At 41.1% G+C, this 11,767-nt stretch overlaps 1 protein-coding gene across 1 annotated transcript; it reads left to right on the top strand.

Moving 5' to 3' along the window:
* Nucleotides 1-80: 80 nt before the first annotated feature.
* LOC119736359 (translation initiation factor eIF-2B subunit beta-like) lies at nucleotides 81-11,672 on the top strand. The gene is made up of 12 exons (XM_038210369.1): nucleotides 81-154; nucleotides 500-592; nucleotides 1,973-2,179; nucleotides 2,326-2,377; nucleotides 2,815-2,874; nucleotides 5,179-5,325; nucleotides 5,492-5,551; nucleotides 5,922-6,055; nucleotides 7,414-7,474; nucleotides 8,347-8,406; nucleotides 9,277-9,413; nucleotides 10,246-11,672. Exons 2-12 carry the CDS (start codon nucleotides 540-542, stop codon nucleotides 10,325-10,327), a joined length of 1,053 nt encoding a protein of 350 aa, XP_038066297.1. The 5' UTR covers nucleotides 81-154; nucleotides 500-539; the 3' UTR covers nucleotides 10,328-11,672.
* The last annotated feature ends 95 nt before the right edge of the window (nucleotides 11,673-11,767 follow it).

Genomic DNA, 11,767 nt, shown 5'->3' with positions numbered 1-11,767 from the left:
TGAGAATTTCATTTTTCACTATTGCTATCCATTGAGGGCGCTATAACTTTTGCAGACAGAAAAAGAAAATGTGGGTAGGCCTATGCCTGCGAAAAAAAATTGTTTGAAGCTCGTCTCCAAACGCCACTAAAATCTTGACTTTTACTTCGTATTGGTAAGTTAAACGTTCAGGATGCAATGTTTATGGCTGCTGCGCGTATGCGGAAGAGTGTTGCATCTTGACGCCACTTTTGTCTTCATCTCAGTGAAGCCTGTCAGTCAGCAGGCTGGTCGTTCATGTTGCAAAAATGATAAGATTAAGAAGAGTAAATGAATCTGGGACTGAGAAATATTTCAAATTTTGTTAGGAAATACTTAAATCATTTTCTTGACTCTCCATAGACTTTATACACAACCGCTGAAGTGGCGTCAGGTTGCAACATTCTTTCCGTTAATTAATGTGACTTTTCAGACTTTCAGTCTGCCATGCATGTCTCATCATGTTCCCTTTTTTGTTCAGGTTGTGAACATCGTTTTAACAAAGCAGCGACAAGCTCACCATGACAGATCTGACAGAGAGGATTAATACGTTTATATCAGACCTTAAGAAGGGGTAAGTTGGTGTCAACTGTCATCAAATGGTATTATGGCCTAGTTACTTTTAGGACCCCTTCCTGTATATAAAGTTATATCGGTAATAGTATAAATCAGAAAGAAATTTTAGATCTTGCCTTCGCCAGCTGTTTCGGTAAGTTATAAAGTTTATAACATAAAACTGATAAAAATATGTATTACTATACTAAGGCCACAAAAAAAGTCTCCGGTTTCTGGTATGAAGCTTGCCCAAAAAGTGGTGCGGCGACGCGGCTTTTTTTTTTTTTACCTGACTTTTTTGCTTCAAATGTCGGCTGATGACTGCAAATGGTGCCCGACTAAACTTAGTGCAAAATGTACGGGAGTCCAGAGAGTCCACATAAAGCTTATTCTCGATCATACCCCCATCTAAAAACACGTTAAAATTGTGCTGCAGCAGGATTCCAGTCAAACCAGTGAGTTTGGCGGTTTTGAGACATCATCTTTTATTGAAAAAAAAACTTTTTCATTTTGCCGACGCGCATGGCTACGGCGACGCGCGCGCATACCAGAAACCGGAGACTTTTTTTGGGGGGCCTAATACACACTTTTTATCAATTTATGTCATGAACTTAAATAACTTACCGAAACAGCTTGCAAAGACAAGATCTAATTTTTTTTCTTCTGATTTATGGCTCTGAATGTTTTTTTTAAAGGAGAGTAAAGTCCAAGCACCATCCGGTTGACAACTGACGCACGCCCAACAGTTGACTTCTGCAGAAATAGGAACATTAAGAAAATGGAGGGGTCCTAAAAAGTAAACTAAGACGTAACTGTGACTATTCGAAGAAATCCAGTGTGACAGCATGTGATTGTCATCGTTTTTGTTGAGTCCCCTCCCACCTAACAGCCATATTCATAGTCATAGCCAAAACCCTAGCCGTTAATCATAGTCACAGCCACAGCCATAGCCACATCCCTAGCCATAGCCATAGTCATAGCGACATCCATAGCCACTGCTATGGCTATGGCTACTGTTATGGCTTTGGCTACAGCTATGGCTACGGCCATGGCTACGGCCATAGTCGTAGAAATAACCACATTATCACAAACCAAAAATATTTTGCAGGAAAAAAAGGTGGAACTAAGGATGCCTTTCATTATTGTAGTTATAGCCATATCCATAATCACGGCCACAGTCACAGCCACAGTCACAGCCACAGTCACGGCCATAGCCACAGCCATAGCCAAAGCTACGGCTATGGCCATGGCTACGGCTACTGCTATTACTACAGCTACGGCCAAGGCTACTGCTACACCCATTCTCCACCCCTCCACCCCCACCCCGTGAAACTGTACCACAGTGATCTGTCCAAGCTTACACTTTACTGTAATTTCGTTTGGTGTTTCTTTTTGCCAGGAGGGTGAAGGGTTCGTACGATGTGGCCCATCAGACCCTATCGTTACTCCGGAGGGTCATCGCCCAGACGCGATGGGGCAGCGCGGCCGAGCTGATGGCACGCATCAGGCAGGAGGGACTGCGGATGATGGGTGCCCAGCCCTCCGAGTCGGCCGTGGGGAACATGGTCCGGAGGGTCATCAAGATCATCAGGGAAGAATTTGCAGCGTAAGTTCTTATTCTTCCATAAAGTACATCTCTCTTCGGAGCTAAATAGCTGCCGAGGATTATAACACTGGATACTAGGTTTACCACAGTGGGACTTTCTTCTTTTCTTTACCCGAAACTTAACTGTATCTCTTCCTCTGTTGCAGAATAATCAAGGGCCAAAGCGTAGACTCGGCAGATCAGCAGGAGTCGCTACACGTGAGTGCTGCAGTTCCCCTGGTTTCTTCTCTATTACTTTAAATTGGGTGGGGAGTGTGGCCAAGTGGTTAGGGTTCGTGACAGAGGGTCAGGGGTTCGAATCCAGCTGCCGGTCATATGTTGTGTCCTTGGGCAAGCCACTTCACCCCAACTTGCCTCTCTCCAACCAGGAGTACAAAATGGGTACCGGCATTAGCTGGGGAGTAACCTGTGATGGACTGGCATCCCATCCAGGGGGAGTAGAAATTTTAAAAGTTTACTTTTTTACTTTACTTTAAATTGCACTTGAGGTACCCATTCTGTTTTTACTGAAAAACAACTTCATTTGTTTACTGGACAGTATTGAATTTTGGTTTTCGGGCAGTCCTGTTTGATCGTATTTTCCATTATTGACAATTAATTAAGTTACTGTTGAATTTTTTCTCCCATGTTAACAGAAAATGCTGGTGGCCGAGGGTCAAGTTGATGATTTCAGCATTCCTAGTCCAAACCTCAAGGTACAATTTCAATGAGGAGACGTTTTGAAGCATCTTGTTAGAGATTGTTCCTTTTCAAGAAGTTTAGGGCAGAGTCATGAGGGGTTCACTCTGATGCAACAACGCAATCATTCTACTTTTTGTCCCTGAGCAAAACACTTCGCAATAAGCATCTTCATCTATTTTCTAGTGGTTTTTTTATGCAACATCGCCCCAAGCAAGGCTAAAAAGCCACTCTTGGCAAATGGCTAGAAAGAAGAAAAAATATGATGAAAAAAAATTTCCAAAAAAAAATAGGAAAGCTGGGGGTCGGATTTATATTCTTCTTGCTTCTGCAAGGGCAACCTGTTGAAATAAAAAATTTAACTTAATTCTAGAACTGGTCGCACAGTGTGGGATTCAAAAAATGAAGATTAATTGAACTCACCTAAACCTTGCTTTATTTACAAATTAAAAATGCAGTTAACGCTTACTCTGTTTGACACCACATAACGCCACACTGTTTTGGTTGGTATATCACCCACACAATGTGAATATATGAACACTTCAATACCGCATGCATTACCTCAAGCTATTTGAAGGTATTTAGGACATCGTAGTCTACAGCATTGTACTAAGTCCATTGCAATGACTTCACTATGCTGTAATTTTGACATTCAACACCATAAATATACCACAGTTCTGGGATGTTTGCGGTGACACGCAGGGTAGCCCAAGACTGTCTTCGGAGGTTGAGGCTTCATAGTCCGAGCACAGCCTTGCAATTTCTCTGTCCAATTTAAAGCTATAGTCCATCATTTGCAGCTATCCAAAAAGTAACTGACGTAATTATTGTTGAAAAACGTGCTTGGTTGAAAGATAGTAAGGGAACTAAACTCCCTGTGAAATTATTCTTTCTGGCAAGTTGTCATTTTGAAGAAATCAACAAAAGAAGGCCTTTCCAACGGTGCGTCTTCAGACGCACCATAGGAAATTTCCGTTAGTAGTTGTTTTTGTTTTTTATTCGGCGAAGCGTGTGCAAGCGTTGGCACTACGCACACGCGTGTGCGGTTGCTATAATTCGTCGGATCAGCGCGCGACATCGCGTAGCTGCATTCAGCTCAGTGAGAACGTGTCTCGGATGCTGAATTCAGGCCCAATTCAAAACATGATTCAGCAACTTTTGATATGAAATCCGATCTTAGAATGCTGTTTTTCTCGGAATATGCAGCTGAAGCTGAGCTGAAAGTTCATCAAGTTAGTTGTTCAGAACCCTTCTTAAGATTTTGAGCACTTTTGTTACTTCAAACGAACAAAATGCACAAATTACAAATGATGAACTGTATCTTTAAAGTCTAAGTTCAGCCAGCACCTAGTTTGCCAATTGACCGACGACATAGGGATCAACTTAAGTTAGTTATTCACATGCATACAAATAGAACACTGCATTCTGTTGTGATGTGAAACAGGCTGTAGAATTAGGCTGAGGACAGTACCTGCATCACTGAGGACATTACCTGAATCACTGAGGACAGTACCTGAATCACCGAGGACAGTACCTGAATCACTGAGGACATTACCTGAATCACTGAGGACATTACCTGAATCACTGAGGACATTACCTGAATCACTGAGGACATTACCTGAATCACTGAGGACATTACCTGAATCACTGAGGACAGTACCTGAATCACTGAGGACAGTACCTGAATCACTGAGGACAGTACCTGAATCACTGAGGACAGTACCTGAATCACTGAGGACAGTACCTGAATCACTGAGGACAGTACCTGAATCACTGAGGACATTACCTGAATCACTGCGGACATCACCTGAATCACTGAGGACAGTACCTGTTGTTATACCCCTGTCTTGAATACTGTATTTTCATTGGCCTAGAACGATCACGTGTTAAGTTTATAAAAAGTCATGGCACACTCCCTGTGGGATATCACGTACTTGATATCCCACAGAAAGTGTGCAATGACTTTGTACATATGGTACATACGGTGTGAAACGCGTGTATCGTTGGTACCCACGCTATTTTCACCATGTTTTCACACATGAGTGGGAGCAGTGAACTAGCAGACGATCAGCTGTTTCAAGCACGCGACATGCCTGTGAGTTGGCATCGATTGTCATGTTTGTGTTTACTGCTGTTGTTTTCGTGATTTTTACATCAAAATCCAAAGAATCCAAGACAGAGGTACAACAAAACAATTGTTGACTGCTGTGATACGGGATATGACGTTTTGAACACCCGAGGGGTGCATAGCACCCGTGGCGACATTAGCTCAGGTCTCCCAAGGCTTCACAACCGTCATTTATGTTTCATGTTCCTCTCAGGTTCGCGTCATCGAGAGCATCAATGAGCTACTGACGGAGCTGGAGAGCAGCGCTGATAACATTGCCATGCAGGCACTAGAACACATCCACTCCAATGAGGTCGTCATGACCATGGGCAAATCACGCACGGTGCAAGCCTTCCTACTGGTAGGTTTGAAGTTTGGACGTGCAGTTGATGCTTTGCTTATCAACATGTATTTCATGTATCACATTCCATTTATGATTCCAAGCAATACGAATGAAATGAGTAAATTCATCTGCATGTAAATGTTTGTTGGTCTGTGTTCTATTTGTGTTTTTACTCTTATTACAGAACGCAGCTCGGAAGCGCAAATTCCATGTAATAGTAGCAGAAGGAGCACCATCCTATCAGGTACGTCTATTCAAGACAACATCCTGAATTCCCTGAAAATTCCCTGAAAAAGGGATCTTTTTTCCTCAAACTTTGGGCACAAATCCAGAATTATAGCACGTCTTGGTTTCAGGGCAAGTGATATTGATTTTTATTAACTGTCAATGCTGAAAATTTGGTGAAAGTACCATCCAGTGGTACAATGAACAATGCTTGGCATAATTTTTTTTTAACACTAGCTACCCCATATCAAATATAAATTCTCCACAATGTTTTTCCAAGGCATATCGTTGGAGATTCAGAAAGGCAGTTTTGGAGATTCAGAAAGCTTTCTGGCAAAGGTGCCAAAGGAGTAAGTAAACAAAGTTTTGTTTTCCGTTGAGAAATTCAGGGTCAGCAAATAGCAACGAGGTTAGCCGAAGAGAAGATCCAAACCACGGTCATCACGGACTCAGCCGTCTTTGCAGTCATGTCACGGGTCAACAAAGTCATCATAGGAACGCACACGGTCATGGCAAACGGCGGGTAAGAACAGTTTGCAAACATTGCTGAATGTTTGCATTTTTGTAGTGGAGTCCATTACAAGCCCGTCACAATTCCATCATAAATCCATCATAAGTACATCACATGTCCGTCACAAGTCCGTTACAAGTCCGTCACAAGTCCGCCACAAGTCCGCTACAAGTCCATCATAAGTCCATCATAAGTCCACCACAAGTCCGTCACAAGTCCATCACAAGTCCATCATAAGTCCATCATAAGTCCACCACAAGTCCGTCACAAGTCCGTCACAAGTCCGTCACAAGTCCATCACAAGTCCGTCACAAGTCCATCATAAGTACATCACAAGTCCATCACAAGTCCGTCATAAGTCCATCATAAGTCCACCACAAGTCCGTCTAAAGTCCATGGTGTCATGGCCTGATGAAAAGGGGTAATAATTGTGGAGCACTTTTAAACTTTGGGTTTAAAGTGCTATATACATGTACGCACCTTGTTATCATTATATTAGTTACCCCACGAGCACGAGTGGAACACGGAATAATGTGAGTCTTTGTCCCACAGTAAAGTTGCAACAAGTACGCTTTACACGAACCTTGTTTAGCAGTTATCCTATTACATGTGCATGCAGCTGGAATGGCCCTTGCATCTTGGAATGGCGCGATATGCAGAGTGCGATATGGACCGCGGTAATAGGTATAATATAGCACGGCTTGTTGACATGTATCGACCAATCAGAATGGAGGATTCAAGTTAGCGTGAAGATAATTATTATTACTTTTTGTCATAGTTTTTTGACTTGGAAGTGGATTATTGACGTTATTACTTAAAGAGGTTGTGGAATGCTCGAAGACATTTCCGTCATTTTTCGGGTATATGTAGCCTAAGGTGTGATGAAATAAAAACAACTATTGTGTCTGTCATGAAATAAGTAGTACAAAAGGTACTTTTGAGAGCTGTTTTTCAGGTCCTGTGTGTTTTTCAGGCCCTGTGTTTCAGGTCTCGAACGTGCAATTTGTGTTAAAGTTGTCATTGGGGGCAGCAAACAAAACATAGTAAATCGTGACGTAATAAACAGGACTCCCGATGCAGCGTAGTATAAAGGAGTCCTGTTTACTATGTTTTGTTTGCTGCCCCCAACGACGACTTTTACACAAATTGCACGTTCAGGTCGAAACAGGACCTGAAAAACATTATTTCATCACACCTTAGGCTACATATACCCGAAAAATGACGGAAATGTCTTTGAACATTCCACAACCTCTTTAACTGACATAGTGTCATGTCAAAGTTTAACAAAGTCAAGGCTCATTAAAGTATATTAATTTATTTGAACTCTTCAAAAGCCCTAACAGTTTTCTGTCTTTTTCCTTGTCCAACAGGTTGAAAGCCGTAAGTGGGATCTATGCCTTAGCACTGGCTGCCAAGCACCATTCGGTTCCTGTGAGTACCTATTGCCTTAAAAAAAAACCCACATTTTAAGACAAGTTAAGGCATTTTTAGTAAACGCTGGTAACATGGCTATTCACCTAATTTGGGGTTCTTAAAGGGAATGTGCAACATTTGCTTTTGCTGCAATTTTCAGAAATAAATGGATTTGGAGGATTAGTATGTTAAAGCAAATATTGTTAAAATGACTTGTTTTACGTTTTGGGCTTGTAGATGCTGGAAAAACCAAGAAAACCAATCATGTTCTTGTAGTCTGATTCCGGACCCCACTTAAGATGAAACAGAAAATTTATAGACTTTGGGGAATTATAAGGTCAGAGAATCAGTCTAGCTGGCTTGTACCCCTTCACAGGTGTGTAATCAATTGCAAAGAAAACGCGGAATAAATAATTATGAAAAATTAGGAGCAGTTTTTGAAAAAAAGCCAGTTTTCTCCAACGCTGGTCGGCCGACCAGCGTTGGAAAAATACAATTTTTCTTGAAAAAGTCAGCACACCAGGAGCCACGATTTTACAGGATGCTTTAGACTGTCATTCCCTATTAAACAATCCAGTAAGGTATTTTGTGATAATGTGATCATTTCGTTTTGTGATGTTTGCAAATGTTGAATCTTCCCTTTAATTTGAATATGACAGATACCAAGCTGATTTCTGAGATTAAAAATGGGATTGCCTAAAAACAAGATGATTAACAAAAGTTTCATCAATATGCAAAGTATTTTTATTAAATTTAATAGTTTAAGTCAATAACAGCAAATGTCACGTAATATGAGATGCTTGACAAACATTTGGGTCACTTTTAGGACCGAGTTTAAAGGCCCCAACCCAACTTGTCTGACTGGTTTTTTTTATGTGGTTGAATTTCAGCTGATTGTGTGTGCCCCGATGTTCAAACTGTCGCCCCAGCATCTGTGCACGTACGATCAGGTGAGGAACTACATGCACCTAAGACATTCCAACATCACTATGCCCAAGACATAATGACGTCACATTGTGTTCACTACTTTGCATTTCTAAGCAAAAAGATTTGCTAAGGACATGTAGGCCCAAAGCGTATTCAATCCTGTACCTAATTTACTATTTTATTTATTTTGATATCGATATCCCGGTAGCAATTTTTTTATCATATCGAAAAATCAAAATTTTTGATATTGAGAAATGATATCGAATATATCGAAAATGCGTCAGATTATCGTCAAAATAAATCTCCCGTTTGTGCTTTTACTTTGTGTTTAACGTTTGCTGTATAATGAAATAAAGTTCGGCGGCAACTTGTGCTAGTGCCTCAGAATAAAAAATCGCGAAATGCCAAGCGGCGTTGCTTTGTGCTCTGTGTTCCCTGGAAATTGCAGTCTCCCCAATGTAAAACCTTAAAAGAAACCGCCCGTTCTAGACAAACTCTCAGTGCTGAGATTTGTTTTAAAAAGTTTGAGCAATATGCTCGAGAGAAAGCCGTGGAAAATTGGGACTTGATATATTTTTTTTAAATCAAAGCGTCATCTGTATGGTCTTTTACTTTTACAATATTCTCGATATTGGTTTTCCGATATGTCGATTATTGAAAAGTCCGATATCGACGGTGCTAACCAATATACAGTCGATTCTCGTTAGTACAAACTCTGTTAATACAAAATTCTGGTTATAACAAACATAAAGCCTTGGTCCTGACTGTGCATTTATGTGCACAATGCATGGGACTGATGTTCCTCTTAATACAAAATTCTGATATAACAAACAATTTGGCTAGGTCCGAACGAGTTTGTTATAACGAGACTCGACTGTATCTTCTTGTCGCAGGATGGTTTTAATAAATTTGAGTCGCCCCAAGATGTGATGAAGTTTGCTGAGGGCGACGTTCTCTCCAAGGTGCAGATACACAACCCCGTCTTTGACTACGTCCCACCAGAGCTAGTCACCCTCTACTTGTCCAATATGTAAGTAAACTACAACTGCTATGAGACTCCACTGAGATGACTGAACAGTTCAGGCGATTCACAATGCAGTGCGCCACCAAGAGTTTGCCATGGAGAGTTCATTTCTCCCAGTGTATTGTGGGAGATGGTCGACAAATTCGCAAGGCGGGACATTTGAAATTGTTAGTTTTTCCGGTCAGTAGTTTTCTAATTGTATGATTCAAGTATTTGTTTGCCCTTTTCTTTTCCTTTTATCAATATGTTTTTTGTAAGGCGGCAGAACGCTAAGCCCCAATCTATAACAAATTAGCTCACGTTGTCTACCGACACTCATTCAAATGGGCCATGTTTTGTCGACCAAAAACGTCAAAAATGGACTCTCCATGGCAAACTCTTGGTGGCGCACTACATTGTGAATCGCCCGAATTCACCATCAAAGTATTTTATGTAAGACCTCTGACAACTGATCTAGCATCCGATTACTTTTGTCGAGTACCGTCGACCGAAGTGGAGATTCTTGCTGTTGGATCTTTGTATTTTTGCTGCTTAATAGTAACGCTGTGATCTGCCAGTGTTTGTACAAATAACAATAAAAGTAAGACATAAATTCTTCAATGGGGAATTTTGGTTATTGACATACATTTATATGGTATTTATTTTAAATAATTTCATAGGTGTTGCTTCAGAGTATTTTTTTACAATTTGACCTTTTTGCATTCACTCCGTGTATCTCTTTTGTAATTTTTATGTGAATCTGAGTAGAACCAGTTTACTTGTTATTCCAACCATGTGCTCTGTTCAATTACCCCAATTTTGGAGTTAGTTAAATTTCCATTTATGTTTTCATTTTCAGAGGTGGCAACGCACCATCGTACGTGTACCGGTTACTCAGCGAGTTATATCACCCAGACGATCATAACCTGACTCAAGCATAGAATTCTCTCTCAACTACTGGGCTGCAGACATTACTCACATCTCCAGAAGAACGACAAATATTATCAGTTATTCCACGAGCGCGAGTGGAGCAACAAATTCATCTTCGAGCTAACGACACAGATGAGATGCAACTACGTTTTCTGTTGTCTCATTTCAGCTGTTATCCAATAAGACGTTTGTACAGCAGGAAAATGTGTGAATTTTAGAATAGCACGCGATACATGACGTGCAATACAGATCATGGACTGCAAGAAGGTACCACAATGTTGTTGCCAGGATCGAGGATTCAGGTTTGCTTGAAGATAAAACATCAATGTATGTGTTAATGCCATAGGTAGACACTAGCAGTCTGCCACCTCATCAGCAACACCAGGCCCGGCCCTAGCTTCCTGGCCACTGGTCCCAAGGCTAGGTAACTTTTAACTTTCACTTGCCAACTAGTGGCCGGTAGGATTTTTTAAACACTTTTTGATGATGGCTCTTTTGAGTGTCGTCTCTTGCCAGTCATTCCAATATGCCAACATTCTCCGAGAACTATGGAGGGCGCTTGAGTGCATGGAAGCTCATCACTATAGTTATAATGTCGCAGAACATAAGACCCTTTTGAAGTCAACGTTGGGGTGTTTTGGAGGGCTTTGAAAGCAAGAGTTACGAATTCTCATGTTTAGTAAGAAAAGCCAGAGTTCGGGTGAAAATTCCCATCCAAGATCTAAGCAACTTCAAACACAGTGGCCACTGTCCAGTGCCTTATAATGAATTCTTATCCGGGCATTATCGAATCAGCAGTCATCTTTTATGGAAGCAGTACAGTTTTCTAGCACCCCCAAAGCATTCTAACGTCTGAAAATAATGGCCAAAGTCTGCCTGGTTTAAATGAAATCCAGTTTTGGGATTAATTATTTTGTAATCTGGCGAACAAAATTAAAAGCCATATTTTAAATGGTGCATGCGCATGCTGCACGCATTCTTAGAGACAAGGCGCTCGCATTTTGGTAACCTGTTGGTCGAAGGACGTGCGTTTGTACTACCTGAGCGTGACTCGCGCTAGCCTTGGTGCCACTGCAGTGCCACCTCACAAAATGGCTGTTGCCAAATTAGTGTCTATATCACATCAAAGTTTAATAACCGCAAAACAAGAAAAAAAAAGAGGCGAAATACACAGGAAAGAGTTTGTTAGGATTTACATAGATGGTTTATGGTAAGGCACTTTCAAGATCAAGTACAGTTAATACACAGATTACCACCTTACAAAAAAAAATTGGTTAACTATCGGTGATCAATGAGAACATGTTACATGGAGGTATAAAAATTGGACCAATTTGTTCTAAATCTCCCCAAAGCCGTTTTAACAGTTAGGCATACTAATAGACACTTTGCATTGCAGCCATGTTTGAGGTGTGTGTTTTTGTTCCACAGGGATACGCATGAGTTAGACCTCT

Source organism: Patiria miniata, unplaced genomic scaffold, assembly GCF_015706575.1.
Source record: "Patiria miniata isolate m_02_andy unplaced genomic scaffold, ASM1570657v1 HiC_scaffold_3, whole genome shotgun sequence".
Classification (NCBI taxonomy): Eukaryota; Metazoa; Echinodermata; class Asteroidea; order Valvatida; family Asterinidae; genus Patiria; species Patiria miniata.
Note: the sequence above shows the minus strand (reverse complement) of the source record. Positions and strands in the feature narration are given on the sequence as shown.

What these genes read in the sequence shown, in the direction of transcription:
- LOC119736359 (XM_038210369.1), top strand. Translation starts at nt 540, where the DNA reads ATGACAGATCTGACAGAGAGGATTAATACGTTTATATCAGACCTTAAG. An exon ending in ATATCAGACCTTAAGAAGGG is followed by an intron (nt 593 to 1,972) that starts GTAAGTTGGTGT and finishes TCTTTTTGCCAG; the next exon opens with GAGGGTGAAGGGTTCGTACG. An exon ending in CCAAGCACCATTCGGTTCCT is followed by an intron (nt 7,475 to 8,346) that starts GTGAGTACCTAT and finishes GTTGAATTTCAG; the next exon opens with CTGATTGTGTGTGCCCCGAT.